General features: G+C 43.5%; 1 protein-coding gene across 1 annotated transcript in view; it reads right to left on the reverse strand.

The window, feature by feature from the left end:
* The window catches only part of igsf9bb (immunoglobulin superfamily, member 9Bb), a 707,799-nt gene that overhangs the window by 162,851 nt on the left and 527,708 nt on the right, over positions 1-17,240 (reverse strand). Inside the window, exon 6 of the mRNA XM_041174093.1 lies at positions 10,340-10,481. Within this exon, the coding sequence (XP_041030027.1) occupies positions 10,340-10,481 (142 nt within the window). The remainder of the gene's footprint in view (positions 1-10,339; positions 10,482-17,240) is intronic.

Here is a 17,240-nt window from a genome sequence, read left to right on the forward strand (position 1 = left end):
AAGCATATCAGAGAAAAAGAGCTACCACAAGTGTATTTAAAGCCGTATCACACTGTTGAGAGTCAGATGCTATTTGCTGTCACAGCTAATGACATAGTCTAGGACCAGTGCATGCTGCACATTCTCAGACATCTGCTACTCTAAGAAACAAGTCATCAGCATTAATATTTTTGATGTAGCAAGTGACTCGAGGCGCAATTTTATTTGTTGGGTTAACTTAATCTTGGAAGTGACATTGTGTAGAAAGTTTACTCAGTCAATGGCTAATTGTTCTGAATGTAAACATTTTAAAAGAAGACCATTTAATTAATGCTTGTTTACCAACAGATTTTTTCATTAGTGGATTTATTATCCTGCAATAATAATATGCTCGCTGGACAGAAACTGCAGATGCATCCAATTTGGGCGCATCCAGATTTCAAGCTGCTGTCATTTCAGATTTTCAATAGAATCTTTGTGGCTGATCAAAAATAATTACCAAGATTACAGCAGCCTGATAGATTTCAGCTTCCGTGCCAGGTGGCATAATTTCCAGGGTAAAAACTGCAGATATCATTTAACAGCCCAGCTTGTGCTCACTTGCCGTCTCTTCAATCTCCCAATGATGTTATAATCTGTCATTACGGAGAATATATCCATGCATTATTGGAGGCAACATCTATGTAAATGCATTGACCTGTGAGTTGGGATTTCATTATATTCAGCACACAGAGGAAACCTACCCTACTGTTGGTAACTCAGATTTAGGCTGTCGCTGATGCTGCCATCTTAAAGACAGAAAGGTGTTTACACTGTGCTGCTGTGATAAAAAAAAGTAATTTAAAAAAAGGCTTTACCTACCTTCCCCTGACTTGGAACTTTAGAAAACTGATTTTTGTGTCTTTTTTCCATTTTAGGTCATTGATCATCGAGAAAATGGCTTTTTAATTCTTCAATTCCAATTGAATCCCTCTTTCCCCAGCACTGAGGCTAAATTCTAACATTAAAAAAGGGAATATTTTCAGGATGCGAGCATTGCTCGCAAAGCCAGCATTGCTTGCCCATCCCTAGTTGCTGAATTTTCAGTCGCCTGCAGGGTTGAGTTCAGTAAACTCATTCAGAAGACTTCCCGATACCTCAGTGATGGGATTAGATTTTCAAAGGGAGGACAGGAAGGGGGAGATGGCAACCTGCACGCCTCTAACTAATTACTTGTTGAGCTTGTTGTAGAGCTCGTTAGGAGTATGCGGTGCAAATGTTAGCAATTTTTAAAGTGGTAAGCATGGGTAACATGGAGGATCTGGGGTACGTTTGAGCCTACCTATCGAGAACACAGTGGGGAGCCATTAGTGCTCATGACGGCAGTGTGAAAAAGGATTATACAATGGGACATTTAAACTCAGCTACTCACACAGAGTTGCCACCACTCGAGTTGACAGACCTGATTTTGTGAGGAAGACAATGTTTGGACTTTTGACAGTGGCGTGTGGTTGCGGCCTCTGTGTCCACCTTTAGGTTTGCCTGCTTGATCTTGCTGACTAGAGCTCTTCTTCCTCTTGTTCAGCACAGCCTTGATCAGGGCCTCAAGGCATCAGAAAAACTACCTGGGGACAGCTGCCCAAACCATTCTTGGCCCTCTCCTCTCCCTGCTCATTCATTTCCAAATGGGATGGCAAGTCCAGCCATGGCTGCCATTGGCCTAACTTTGAAAATTGCATTTGTCACTTCCATCACACTGTGGGGTCAGAACCCGGAAATGTTCTGGGCTTTGGGCTCTCAATCCTGAAATGAAAATTTGGCTCCCAGGGTAGGTTTAATATAACTGGCTCTAGTTTAATATAATTTGTCCTAGTAAGACAGGGCAGTTATGAGTCAAGCACACTAGTGTGGGACTGGTGTCATATATAGACCAGACTGGGTAAGGATGGAAGGTTTCCTTTCCTCAAGGACATTAGTGAATCAATTGTGTTTTCATGATAACCTGATGGCTTCATGGTTTCTTTTACTACTGTCAGAATTTTATTTGCAGATTTCCTTTAAAAAGAATTTAAAAATTCTCAAAATGCCATGGTTGCTAATCTGGTACCAAAATAACTACGCTAACGTATCCCATTAATACTTGGTTCAATTGACAGCACTCTTGCCTCAGTCAGAAAGTTGGGCCTTCAAGTTCCACAAGGATTAAATGTATGAAATAAAGACAATTATGGGGTTATCTATCTGAGGTATTCAAGGTGTTTAAGTGAGTTGATATGATAGGTAGAGAGAAACTATTTTCTCTGGTGAGCAAGTCCAGGACCAGGGACGTAATCTTAAAGCTAGAGTGAGCCATTCAAGCATGATGTCAGTTAGCAATTCTTCAAACAAAAAGTAGTAGAAACCTGGAACTGTCTCCGCAAAAAACGTTGAAACTGGGTCAATTGAAAATGGCAAAATGAGACTGATGGATTTTTTAAACAGAAGCAGAAAATGCTGGAAAAACTCAGCAGGTTTGACAGCATCTGTGGAGAGAGAAACAGAGTTGATGTTTCAAGTCCATATGGCCCTTGTTCAGAGCTCCAGAGAAGTAGAAATGTGATGAAATACATACTGTGTAAGGGGTGCGGGGTAGAGCGGAGCAGGTGAAGCTGGATAGAAGGCCAGCAACAGTTGGGGGCAAAGGAGAGATTGACAAAGAAGTCATGAAAAAAAGACAAAGGGGGTGATAGTGGTGGTGGTAAGGGCTAAAAAAAGGTGCTGATAGTGGCATTAAGGTAAGAAAGCAGAATGTGATAATAGCAGGACGACGGTAAGCACTGTGTGAAAGAACAACATGAACAAGTAACATAAAAGCAAAATACTGCAGATGCTGGAAATCTGAAACAAAAACAAAAATTGTTGGAAAAACTCAGCAGGCCTGACAGCAGCTGTGGGGAGAAAGACAGAGTTAACGTTTCGAGTCCGTATGGCCCTTCTTGAAGAAGTGTCATATGGACTCGAAACGCCGACTCTGCCTTTCTCTCCACAGATGCTGTCAGGCCTGCTGAGTTTTTCCAACAATTGTTGTACATGAACAAGTAACAGGTGGCCCTTGTGGGAGTGGGGTGGAAGTGGGGGGGGGCGGGGGTGCAGCAGTGGGGGGAAAAAGGGATCAAAAATGGGATAAAAAGTCGGGGAGGGTAAAAAAGGGGGGTAAAACAATGAATGAAAATAAAAATGAATAAATGAATAAAAATAAAAATAACTAGATAAAAAATAAAAAATGAATTTTGAAAAAGGCACAAAAAAGCACCTCATCTTCCAATTAGGCACTTTACAGCCTCCGGACTTAACATTGAGTTCAACAACTTCAGACCAAGAACTCTCTTCTCTTTCTTCACCCCTTTTTTATCCCTTTTTTCAAAATTAATTTTTGTTTTTTTATCCACTTATTTTTATCCATTGTTATTTTCATTCATTTATTCGTTGTTTTATCCCCTTTTTTAATCCCATTTTTGATCCCTTTTCTCCCCCCACCACCATGCTTCCCCCACTCCACACCACAAGCGCCATCTGTTACTTGTTCAAGTTGTTCTTTCACACAGTGCTTACCCTTGTCCTGTTATCACATTCTGCTTTTTTATCTTAATGCCACTATCAACACCTTTTTTAGCCCTTACCACTACCATTAACACTCCCTTTGTCCTTTTGTTCATGACATCTTTGTCAATCTCTCCTTTGCCCCCACCTATCACTGGCCTTCTATCCAGCTTCCCTTGCTCCACCCCCTCCCCCTTAAACAGTATATACTTCATCACATTTCTACTTCTCTGTAGCTCTGAAAAAGGGCCATACGGACTCGAAACATCCACCATGTTTCTCTCCCCACAGATGCTGTCAGACCTGCTGAGTTTTTCCAGTATTTTCTGTTTCTGTTTAAAAAATCTATCAGTCTCATTTTAGCACTTACCACTAGCATTAACACTCCCTTTGTCCTTTTGTTCATGACATCTTTGTCAATCTCTCCTTTACCCCCAACTATCATTGGCCTTCTATCCAGCTTCACTTGCTTCACTCCCCTTAAGCAGTATAAATATCATCACATTTTTACTTCTCTGTAGCTCTGGAGAAGAGTCATATGGACTCGAAAGGTTAACTCTGTGTCTCTCTCCACAGATGCTGTCAGACCTGCTGAGTTTTTCCAGCATTTTATGTTTTTGTTTCAGATTTCCAGCAGCTGCAGTATTTTGCTTTTATCTGATAGATTTTTGTTGGGAATGGATGGGTCTTAAGGGCTATGGAACCAAGGCAGGTCGATGGAATTAAGATACAGATCAGCGAAGATCTAAATGAACGGTAGAACGGGTTCAAGCTGCTCAATGGCATCTGCTGTTTCTATACTCCTGGGCAGCACTGAGGGAGTATGTATCATCAAATGTTTTCTGTTGAATGCCCTTTAAAGTCACTGGAAAGAAAAATTGGGTGACATGTAAAATGCAAACAATCAATTCATGTCAGTCTCCCACCAGGCAAGTTCAATTAAAATGAACCCCACTAGGTTTCTGCCATTTTTAGAAGCTTTCCCTTTGCTCGGAGCTCCGAGGTCACATGCCAAGTTTTTGGTGGAGGGAGGTGACCTGGATAACTCATTCCCTCAGACAGGCCAGAGTTTCTGACTGCTACGGTTTGATGGGGAGCTGGCGATGTGGCACCTGATAGGGCACATGTGTCGCTTTGTTCCATGGTAGCAAGGTGCCATTCCACTAGCTCTGGCAGAGTTACTGCTGCAGTGTACCAGTGGGAGTGACCCTAGTGCAACAAGTGGGATTGAGACTACCGGGTTTTCATTCCACAATCTTCATTCGTTTAAAAAAATGTATAATTTACAAATTTCAGAAGCTCAACCAATCCTCAGTGCAAATCCCTGGATCACTTCAATTTTGGACTTGGCTCGATGGTTGCATTTTGTTTGAACTCTCCCCAGACTCATGGGTTGGGACTTACAAAGGTTTTGGGAGTGAGTATCAGCAGTTGAAGATTGCACGAGCGGCGTGGGGTCAGGATGTGGAAATTATTCAGCTGTCGGGTCCCGGCTTTGGATTGAAAATCGTGTTTAAGGATTTCCAAATATTGGCAACATTTTCCAAACCAGCAGAAGGAAAAGTAGAAATGGAGATTTTAACCACCTCAAGCTGTAAACAAAACACGGTACACGGCTGACTCTGGTACATGGGTATAATGGCATCTCATTTTACAGGAGGGCCTGTTCCTTATATGTGGTAAAGTGAGGTACCCTGTCCCTTTAACAGAATTCACATGTACTGATCATGTGACAGCATTGATGAATCACTGTACAGCGCAGGCAACTGGGAACTCTAAGTCTAGTTCTGGAGGTTTCTGAGTGAGCACATATGATCTGTTGCTCTGCCCAATATCTCAATAAACCATCACTGTTTATTCTTATATCAGTCTCTCCCCGTTACTGACTGCCAGCAGCAACTGATGAGAACATAGGAAGGCGTGCAGGTAGAATTCGGTTGGCCTATGAACTCATTTACCCCAGACATAACAATATGTCCAAAGGCTATACATGGTTTTGATACACTTTACCACAGTTTCTGTCTCCAACACTAGCAGATCCTCCAGCAGCAGAGATGCAACTTAAAGTTCGATGCAGAACCTTTCATAAGAATTGACCTTTTTTTTAACCTCTTTCAGGCCAAATTTTATCTACTTTGCATTTCTGCTTTTTTAAAAAAATCTGCATTTTGATTATTGTAGTTTTGATCCTCAGCTTGTCCTGCTTACAAACACACCTCCTCTTCTCAACAAACACACAGCACCAGACCCAAGCAATCTGTTCTGAATTCAGCTCTCCTGAAATTAACAGGCTGGGATGGCAACAATGAACAACCAGGCAGGCAAAAGCGGCAATAAAGAAATTTATAAAGATGCAAATCCATTTGTCTAAATATACAAGAAACTAGTGTCTATATTCCAATTTAAACATGCTGGTTTGTAATTTACCTCTAATCTTTCCTAAATGTCTCAGAACAATCACTGCATAACGCACAAACCCATCTTGTTGCCTATTTATCCTATGCTCAGAAACTCAAAAAATTGCACCTTAGTGTTTTGATTCAAAGGGACCTGGGGGGGTTATTTGTGAATAACTCTGACCATTAATGCTGTTTTGAAAGTGCCTCCCACTATAATTACCAAAGATCATTTGAAAAGGCCTTGTCAGTGTTGGCAGCTATATAAGAAGATCCCATCCTACATGCACCCCTGAATGCTACCATGAGATGGCAGAATGTCCATGTTTCTACTTTTGGCTACTGTTAATAGATTCAGAAACAAACTGTAGAATACGTAAGTTATTTCACAGTGGTGCATTATTAAAAGTTTCTCATGCCTCTAACAGATTCACAGGTAAGCATTCCTTATTGTTTTTTATGCCAGTTGAACTTTACTGAATTAGCACATTCATTTCAAATCAACAGAGATAGCAGACTAGCACAGGGCTCAGAGTGGAGATATGATATCATGGTTCTTGCAACCATGTGATTTTTTACACGGCCCAGTAAGATGGGGAACAATGACATAGGTCACCGGAAGGCAGAGAACACCCACTTAAAATCAGTGAATAGAATTGAGAAGAAACATTCTAGCTTTTCACACAGATTTGAAGGTAATTTGTATATTGAATGTGACTGATGTATTTTTATGGTTTGGTAAAACATCAAGAAGCCGCCTCTAGTGGTTACAGTGCACCATCAGGACATTATCTGGTGGAAGTTTGCAGTTTCATTTGCATTTAAGTGACACCTCAAGAAATGTAGGCCAGTTACAAGGTTAAAAAAATGCAGAGTGTGCATGGTTCACTGAAGGGTATAACTCAACGGGCTGAATGACCTTCCCCCCCACTCATAGAAACATAGGGCAGGACTTTTAGCTGGGCATGTGGGCGTGCGCCCGACCAGCTCGAGCATGAAATAGTGTGGGCTGACGTTGCGCGAGCGTCTCGATGCCATCCCGCACTCGTGTGATATTCCGATCGTGCGAAAGTCGGAAGTGCGCCTGCCAACAATTAAGAGGGTAATTAATCCCATTAAAATTTCAACTGACTCCAATTTTTCGTGGTCCAGCCAACCTTACAGCTGGTGGACGGGTGAACCTGATAGGTGGAGTTTGCATTTTTGGTGAAACCTCATCCAAGGGTGAGATGAGGTTTCCGTTATTAATTTAAAAAAAAATGTTTGGACAGAATTTTCATCATCTATATGTTCAGGTGACTGATTCTGGTGCATGGACATTTTGTTCTGCATTTTAAAATCTTTATTCATTGCTTTTAAATTCTTCAGCTCCCTGAGGCAGCTCTCTGCCTTCAGGGAGCTTTCATTCCACTCTCCTCTGCACCAGCGCTTATGTCAGCGCCCACCCCCACCCTAGCAGCGCTGAGCATTTTAGCACCGCCTTTCACACTGGCTGGCGTTAACTGGCCAGTCAGCATGAGATCACGGTTGGGGGCCGATTGCAGTCGGCAGTTTGTTCTCTGGCCGCTCCCAGGCCCACCGATCGCATGCGTCCGCCAAACTAAAAATCCTGCCCATAGAAACATAGGAAGTAGGAGTGGAGTATGTAATTCGGCCCTTCTAACCTGCTCCATCATTCAATATGATATTGGCTGATCCTCTATCTCTACACCATAATCCTGCTCTCTCCCCATACCTTTGATATCTTCAGAGTCCGGAAATTCATCTATTTCCTCCTTAAATATATTCAGTGACTTGGCCTCCAAAGGTTCACCAGCCTCTGAGTGAAGACATTTCTCCTCATCTCAGTCCTAAATGGCCTATCCAATATCCTGAGACTGTGACTCTTTGTTCTAGACCTCCCCAGCCTGAAGAAACATCATCCCTGCCTCCAGTCTGTCCATCCCTGTCAGAATTTTATACGTTTCAATGAGATCCCCTCTCTTTCTTCTAAACTCCAATGACTACAGGCCTAAAGGGCCCAAACTCTCCTCGTAAGACAACCTGCCATACCAGGAATCAGTCTGGTGAACCTTCGCTGCACTCCCTCTATGGCAAGTATATCCTTTCTTAGGTAAGGACACAATACTCCAGGTGCGGTCTCACGAATGCTCCATATAGCTGCTGTAAGATATCCTTGCTCCAAACATCTCACAATGAAGGCCAACATCCCATTTTCCTCCTTAACTGCTTGCTGCATCAGCATGCTTGCTTTCAGTGATTGGTGTACATGGACACATTTCCCAATCTATCACCATTTAACTGATTCTCTGCCATTCTGTTTTTCCCGAAATAGATAACCTCACGCTTATCCACATTATACTGCATCTGTCATGTATTTGCTCACTCACTCAACCTGTCTAAATCGCCTTGAAGCCTCTTAACACCTTCCTCATCGCTCATATTCCCACCAAGTTTAGTGTCGTCAGCAAATTTGGAAAAATTACATTTGGTTCCCTCATCCAAATCATTGATATACATTGTGAATAGGGCTCAAGCACTGATCCATGTGGTACCCCACTAGTCACCACCTGCCACTCTGAAAAAGACCCATTTATTCCTACCACTCCACACTTTTGTTTTCTTATGAATTAGTATCTGATGTCTGATAACAGCATGGCTTCCATTCTAGGTGTTTGTTTTGTCCCATTTCTGTCTCCTCAGTTTCCAGTGGGATGGAGACCATTTGTGTTGGCACTCCTTGTCTGTGAGACATGAATGTTAACACAAGAGATATAACAATGGGTGAAATAATTACTGGTAAATTTATGAAAAAGTTTCCGGGGCAGGATTTTACACGTGGCAAGCGGGGGTAGGGCCTGCTCGCTGACACATAAAATGTCGCGCGGTGATGTCGGGGGGGGAACTCCCGATGTCACTGCACTCCATTTAAATTTTCAGGAAGGCAGGGGTGCAGCGAAATCAGGTTTTTTACACTTTGAGCTGATCTCCCTGAGGCTGCACTTAGCCTCAGGGAGATGAGTGCGCTCTTTCGTGCGCACGTGCGATAGAGTGCACTCTCGATTTTGGGACTCCCCCCCTCCGCATGCACAGGGAGCGCATAGCACTTCTGTGTGGACCTCACGCTGGGCGGATCTTAATTGGCCCACCCATGTAAAATGGAGCCGTGCCCTTGATTGGGGCACCGATCGGAAGCATGCCTGTGTGTGCCCGCCCTTCAACTTTGCCCCCGACGGGGGGATAATTCAGCCCCAGCAGCTTATGATCAGGAGGTTGTATATTAGTTCAGAATATGTACACAAACATATTCAAATCTTGCAGTCACTGTAGGCGGTGACGGTGTGCATGTGCTAGTTGAAGTCTGGGAGTTGAACAATGTTGTCACTGAACAACTTTTAGCCTGTGGGAACCAGCCAATGGCCTTAAAAGCTGGGATTTTCACTTCTGTACTCGACAGCCAGTGAAGTCTCACTCAAGGAGTGAATGGACGAGTGCAGAAGCAGAAATCCCTGGTGTAAGCCTGATGGACTGATTTATTCTTTAGCCGCAGGAATAGAAAGTGCATCCATTTGCAGTGTTTCGTTTACTCGGTGGGCTGGCTGTGTGCGCTCACTCAGGTCAAACTCACTTTTAAGCTCTGGGTCCATCTGCTCATTCCTTGTAATGAAAATATAAACCCATTCATAGAGAACAGGTTTATGATTTTATTGCACATAGAGCAAATGTCTCCTCATGTTTAGGAAGCTTGTGAAGAGAAGCCTGGGTTTAATTTTGTGCTAAGGAAGTTAAAAAGCACACATTCATACTCACAAATATGTCACAGCCTGTATCAGGGCCGCAGTACAGTACAGTGCAACATAACTTAATAACGAATCAGAGGTGAATTTATGGCTCATACTACTGGTTGCAATCTTAACCAAATCATGAGTTGTACATTAAAACTGGCTCTACATTAATGATCAGTTTATGAGGTAAAAATACAAAGTCTCAATGCAGGAAAATAAATCACAAGTTCTCAAGCCTGACTGATTTCTAATAACCCCTGCTGCAAAGTGGACCTTCATGCAAATTGAAGGATCAGGCTTGTGTGTGACACCTCATACGATGAGAAACCTGTGGACCCTCACCCATGGTGAATGCCCAATTGGCTGATGAACTGTAGGTGGCCAGCACCAAGTAACTTGGGCCCCAGCACGGATGTTAGTACCTTTTGGAGAGGAGGAGAGGAAAAAATTCAAAGGAAATAAAATATACGTGCCTAATAAGTTAAAAATAACTTACTAAAAAAAAAATGAAGTAACAAGTACATTTATGTTATTGCTGCCAATAGATTAGAAGCTGTATGAGGGAGTCACCTGGTGGGTACAGAAATGCCAATTAGTGCATAAGAAAAAACAAGACTTTACTTCTTGAAGAAGACATTCTCTTCCTCCCAGAACCAGGTGTACGTCAAGTTGCCAGGATATGCTTCTGCCTGACAGGTGAAGAGGGCATCTTGCGATATATTTACTGTGATATTTTCGGGCGGAGAGATGATGAAGGGTGGCCCTAGGAGACAACAGAAAGGTCAAGTTGGTTAATTATTCCAGAGACAATTGCGCAGGAGCTAGGATGAAACAATGGATCAGCCAACAACTGGAACAGAAGATTATAGCAAACAACAAAGCCATGATTGTCAGGATTTTAAATTCTTTAAATGGTATTTTTACATTCTGTAAGTACAGACCTTTGTGATACCTTTGCAACAATGTGCTGGGTAATATATAGCCCTTGTGAGCGGAAGTTCAATTTACACAAAAAAAAACAACCTGCCCTTAACTTGCCCTTTCCATGATTATGGATTGATCTCAGAGCTGATACATGAGGATTCATCGCTTTCATAACACGTGCTTTTCACTGGAGAAACCTACAAATCACAGCATGGCAACTGTTCAAAACACAGTGCAAAATCCATTAGATAGTTAGGCAGTTAAACATCTCCCTCAGATGGCTTGATCTTTCTTGTTATCACAGGCTGTACTGAAAATAAATGACTTGTCTGACAATGAACCTGTGCGTTTTGGGAACTTACTCCATTCAAGCTATATGTGGAGCAGGCTTACTCTTAAAGACAAAATGTCACCATTTTGGAGAGGGATTTACAATTGCCTGAAGGTGGAGGAGCCAGACATCAATTTCACCACGTGCCAAGTGACATACTGGCCCTGATAGTTATGGGGCAGGAAGGGGAGTGCAGCGAAGGAGGGGCCAGTTTAGTGATCAGGAAATGTGAAAGAACAGGTTTCCCCTGGGTCCTGCTGAATTCAGTGGCAGAACTTGGTTACCAACTTTGGAATCTGTTTCCCAGCCAAAACCAGCCACACTGAGAGCTTGGCCGTCTGTCTGGCGGGTAGGGCTGCTGGGGAGTGCAGGAGGGAGGGAATGTGGGTTGGGGGGAGTGGATGGGGTGATCTGGTCCAGAGAGATTGGGGGTGAGGGCGAGAGCAGGGTCAGGGTCAGGTGCCGTGGAGAAGATCGGTGGGGGGGGGGGTGGGGGGGGGTGGGTGCGCAGTGCGGTGGGCTTGGAGAGGGCAGGGGGAGGTTGGCCAAGAAGGGAGGAGATCGCAGGCTAGAGAGGGTAGCTGGAGGAGGTCAGATCTGGATGGGATGGAAAGGGTCTGACCACTTGGAAAGTTAACAATGTAACTTGGAGGGCTCAGCAATGAAAGCACTTCTGCTTCTCCTGACCCAGAAGCAGTGCTGGGAAGGTACTTACCTGTCCCAACCAACAGTCCTTGCCTCCCTTCAGCTGCTGTGTTGAAGCTGGAACGCAGATAAAATCTTAGGCTTGTATCCTCATTCGAAATATTTAAATGACGGACCAACCTCCTGAGAGTGAATTGGTTATACGGCTCCATCCCTCATTTAGTAAAAATAGATGTGGACAGGTTTAAGATGGGTTGGGTTTAAAATGCTTTAAATCTTAACTCCCCACCTGATTCAAACCCTTCTGTTCTTTTTTTGGGGGCGGGAGGATTAAAATTAACCCCATTGATTTTGCTTTGTGCTGTTTGTCGAATATGGGCTCTCCACATCCAAATTTATCAAAGGCAATTGCTACAAGCTGACAAAGATTTTGGCAAACTGAGGAGGACATGGCAGGAGCAGCACCAGGCAGACCTAAAAATGAGATGTCAACCTGCCCTTTATGATTCAGCAGTTCTATTGACAATCCCAGGAGATTACCCGGTTTTCCAAGGCTGGGAATCTAGCCACCCACCATAAAATGTGCAAAGCAGATTAAAACAGAGCTTGATAGCCTCACTGTGGTATACAGTGGGGAGGCAATTGCCCTGGGAGTCCTCAACATTGACTTCGGACCAGATAAAGTCTCATGGTATCAGGTCAAACATGGGCAAGGAAACCTCCTGTTGATTACCATGTACTACCACACCCCCCCTGCTCAATGCTTCTCCATGTTGAATGCCACCTGGAGGAAGCACTGAGGGTGACAAGGGCACAGAATGTACTCTGAGTGAGGGATTCCAATGTCCATCACTAAGAGTAGCTCGATAGCACCACTACTGACTGAGCTGGCCAAGTCCTAAAGGATATAGCTTCTAGACTGGGTCTGTGGCAGGTGGCAAGGGAACCAACAAAAGGCAAAAACATAATTGGCCTCATCCTCACCAAGCTGTCTGCCACAGGTGTATCTGTCCATAACAGTATCGGTAGGAGTGATATCTGCACAGTCCTTGTGGAGGTGAAGCCCCATCTTCAAGCTGAGGATTCCCTCCATCGTGTTGTGGGGCACAACCACTGTGCTAAATGGGATAGATTTCGAACGGATCTAGCAACTCAAGACTTAGCAGCCATGAGGTGCTGTGGGCCATCAGCAGCAGCAGAATTGTACTCAAACACAATCTGTAACCTCGTAGCCTGGCATGTTCCCCACTCTACCATTACCATCAAGCCAGGGGATCAACCCTGGTTCAATGTAGAGTGCAGGAGGGCATGCCAGGAGCAGCACTAAGCATACCTAAATATGAGGCATCAACCTGGTGAAGCTACAACACAGGACTACTTGCGTGCCAAACAGGATAAGCAGCAAGTGATAGACAGAGCTAAGCGATCCCACAATCAACGGATCAGATCTAAGCTCTGCAGTCCTGTCCTATCCAGTTGTGAATGGTGGTGGACAATTAAACTACTCACTGGAGGAGAAGGCTCCACAAATAACCCCATCTTCAATGATGGAGGAGCCCAACACGCTAGTGCAAAAGATAAGGTTGAAGCATTTGCAACAATCTTCAGCCAGAAGGTTGAGTAGATGATCCATCTCAACCTCCTCCAGAGATCCCCAGCATCACAGTTGCCAGTCTTCAGCCTATTCGATTCACTCCATATGATATCAAGAAACAGCTGAAAGCATTGGATACTACAGACTCAGGAACTCTAGCAAAACTGGAGTCAATGGGAATCGGGGGAAATCTTTCCACTGGTTTGAGTCATACCTAGCACTAAGGAAGATGGCTGTGGTTGCTGGAGGGCAATCATCTTAGTTCCAGGACATCACTGCAGGAGTTCCTTAGGGTAGTGTCCTTAACCCAACCGTCTTCAGGTGATTCATCAACGACCTTCTTTCCATCATTAGGTGAGAAGTGGGGATGTTCGCTGATGATTGCACAATGTTCAGCACCATTCACAACTCCTCAGATACTGAAGCAGTCCATGTCCAAATGCGGCAAGACCTGGACAATATCCGGCCTTGGGCTGACAGGTGGCAAGTAACATTCACACCACACAAGTACCAGGCAATGACCACCTCCAACAAGAGAGAATCGAAACATCGCCCCTTGATGTTCAATGGTATTACCATTGCTAAATCCCCCACTATCAAATTCTGGGGGTTACTATTGATCAGAAACTGAACTGGACTAGCCATATAAATGCGGTGGCTTTAAGAGCAGGTTAGAGGCTAGGAATCCTGTGGCAGGTAACTCACCTCGTGACTCCCCAAAGCCTGTCCACCATCTACAAGTCAGGAATGTGATGGAATACTCTCCATTTGCCTGGATGAGTGCAGCTCCAACAACACTCAAGAAGCTTGACACCATCCAGGGCAAAGCAGCCCATTTGATTGGCACCCCTTCCATAAACATTCACTCCCTCCACCACGGATGAACAGTGGTAGCAGTGTGTACCATCTACAAGACGCACCACAGAAACTTGCCAAGGCTCCTTAGGCAGCACCTTCCAAATCCACGGCCACTACCAACTAGAAGGACAAGGGCAGCAGATAAATGGGAACACCACCACCTGGAATACCGCCCCAAGCCATTCAATATTCTGAATTGTAAATATATCGCCGTTCCTCCACTGTTGCTAGGTCAAAATCCTGGAACTCTCTCCGTAAGAGCACCTTGGGTGTACCTATACCACATGGACTGCAGCGGTTCAAGAAGGTACCACCTTCTCAAGGGCAATTAGTGATTCGCAATAAATCCTGGCCTAGCCAGCGACACCCACATCCCATAAATGAATTAAAAAATGTTAAAATATTTTAACTGCCAATTCGCCTCCTAGCAGCAGGCTGGCTGTCCACCCTTAAACCCAGGAGCGAGTGGGTTAGTGTCAGGGTTCAGGATTATAAAATTTTAACATTGGTCCTGGCTCCAACCCACCTGTTTTGGTTGTTTGAAGTTATCCATGTGGTACTACACCATATGGATCGAAGTATGAGAACCTATGCACTGTATCACTCAAACACCTTTCATGATAGTATTGACCCAGTTTCTTTTTAAAGGGTACCAACTGGCTGACTTTTCTCTGGCATTCTGTTTCACTTATTGTGGTGGAACTACTTACCTTTTACTAATGTCTATTCTAGCTCTGTGTTTGTATGTGTTTTCACAAACCCTTACAAATCAATTCCACTCCAGATCCACTAGTACAAACAATAGCTGATTCATCCCTCCTACTCACCCTGTTAAAGATAAATCCTTTCCTCATTAAGTAACAGACAGTCTCCTGACTTGTCATAATTGTACTCTCCAACAAAACCTTTCACAACAAGTGCATCCAGGAACTGTAGTGACATATTCAATGAGGATAATGTGATCTTCTGACACAAACATGTGACAACATGTTCTATTTATTGACATACTGCCCACAGATAAGAACCGACAGTTCCATTAGGCAACAGTATGAATCAGCAATCTTTCAGCAGGAAAATGTAGACCACTTTGCAAAAGTCTCCACTTAAACTCATGAGGATTCTGCACCACTCATTCCCACACAAGCGACAATGGGCATTTGTTATCAGGGTTCATTGTCATATTGTTATACATGCCACTGTCTGGTGACCCATGAACTCTGTGTTCCCCCTTTTTCTCTTCTACAGGCTTGCCTTGGTCCTTACTGCCTTGCCTTAATGGTGGCACTCTCACCTCTGAATCAGAAGGTCATAGACTCAAGGCCCACTCCAGAGACTTAATAGGTAAACTAGACTTAAACTTCTACCGCAGCACTGAAGGAGTGCTGCACTGCCGGAGGTAATGTATTTCTCATGAGGTTTTAACTGAGGCCCCGCTTGCTTGCTTAGGAAAATATTAAAGATCCCATGGCACTATTCAAAGAGTACAGGGGAGTTTTCTCAGTTGCCTGACTGACATTTATCCCTCAATCAATCAACGTATTCTAAGGCGAAGGTGCGAAACAAATAAATCACCCTCAGGGAAGTGTAAAGAGAGAGACATTTCCAACAATTCAGACACCCACCGAAACTTGTCACTGTCTAAGGAAGAGACAGGAAAAATGCAAAAAACTGGATATTGGAAGAAGGGCTGCCACAGACAGACACATCCAAAACCTCCTGAAAATACAAAATAGGTGAAGTATTTCAAGGCAAGGCTGCCCAGGCATTAGAAGGTGAACTGGCACAAAGGTGAAGAAGGGTGAACTGGCTCCCTTCTATTTAACCTCCTCTGCTGGTCACAACAAAGGTTCAAGTTTCCTCTCACAAAGATTTGCCTTTTCTAAATCAGAATGTAGTTAACTAATTAAGATGCAAACAATAAGGAGCCAATCAAACAAGGTTTTCTTGAGTCAAAGAAAGAGAACATTTATTAACTACTAAACCCGAGAAAATAAAAACATGATGTCAAGCATTCAGCCCTGATACACAGACACAGACACACACACACCAGCAATACGGGCAGATAGAGCCCAATAGAGAAAGGTAAAAGAATATATGGTTAAATTTCCTATGATTGTCCTTGAGGCATAGGTTTTAAATGCTGTGGCCGATTTGGGTTAGCTAGATATGGTCAAATGTAAAAGATGTTGCAATTATTACAAGATCTTGGCTGGCTGGTAGGTTTCTGGTAGGGTTGGTCTCTCAAACTGGGCAACACGCTTATTTCAAAAGATAGAGAGGGAGAGAGAGCAGCCTTCAGCCTATTTCCTCTGCTGAAGACTTTCTTGACACTGCCAATGTCACTTGAAATCTCTCTCTAATGCCTGGGCAGCCTTGCCTTGAAATACTTCACCTATTTTGTATTTTCAGGAGGTTTTGGATGTGTCTGTCTGTGGCAGCCCTTCTTCCAATATCCAGTTTTTTTGCATTTTTCCTGTCTCTTCCTTAGACAGTGACAAGTTTCGATGGATGTCTAAATTGTAGGAAATGTCTCTCTCTTTACACATCCCTGAGGGTGATTTATTTGTTTCTCACCTTCACCTTAAAATACAGCTTCGCGTTTTTAAGCAATTTGCTCTGTCTCAATTCAAATTGCAAAATGTCCAGTCCTTGAAAGTTTAAAAATCATATTTTCAAAAATAAAGAGGCATAGTGTTGTGACAACAACTAAAACAGGTGATCTGGCTATTTATTTAATTGCTATTTGTGGGAGTTTGCTGTGTGCCAAGAGACTGCCATGTTCCCTTCAGTACAGTAATGATGACTTTTCAAAAGTAGTTTATTGGCTGTACAATTGTTTTGGTACATCCTGAGGTCATGAAAAGCTCCATATAATTGCAAGCCTTTTTTCTTTCCTCCTGGGACTATTTTAAAGCATTTTTTCTGCAAGTAAATCAGCAACTATCAGTACCTCTGAAAATTATAGTCTTCTATGTTTTTGTATTGGTGGTGGGAGAGCTGAGGCCCAGCTCTCGATGGCACATTATAAAGGAGGATATACTAAAAACAGAATCACGAGCCAATGACACAGCTCATACACTCTGCTATCATTTTTGTTGGTTTTCAAGAGCTCTTTAGTCAGCAGAATGCAAATTCATATATTCTTTAAGAAAGGGCAGTTTTCAAAGAAC

This window comes from Carcharodon carcharias, chromosome 25, assembly GCF_017639515.1.
Source record: "Carcharodon carcharias isolate sCarCar2 chromosome 25, sCarCar2.pri, whole genome shotgun sequence".
NCBI classification, from domain to species: Eukaryota; Metazoa; Chordata; class Chondrichthyes; order Lamniformes; family Lamnidae; genus Carcharodon; species Carcharodon carcharias.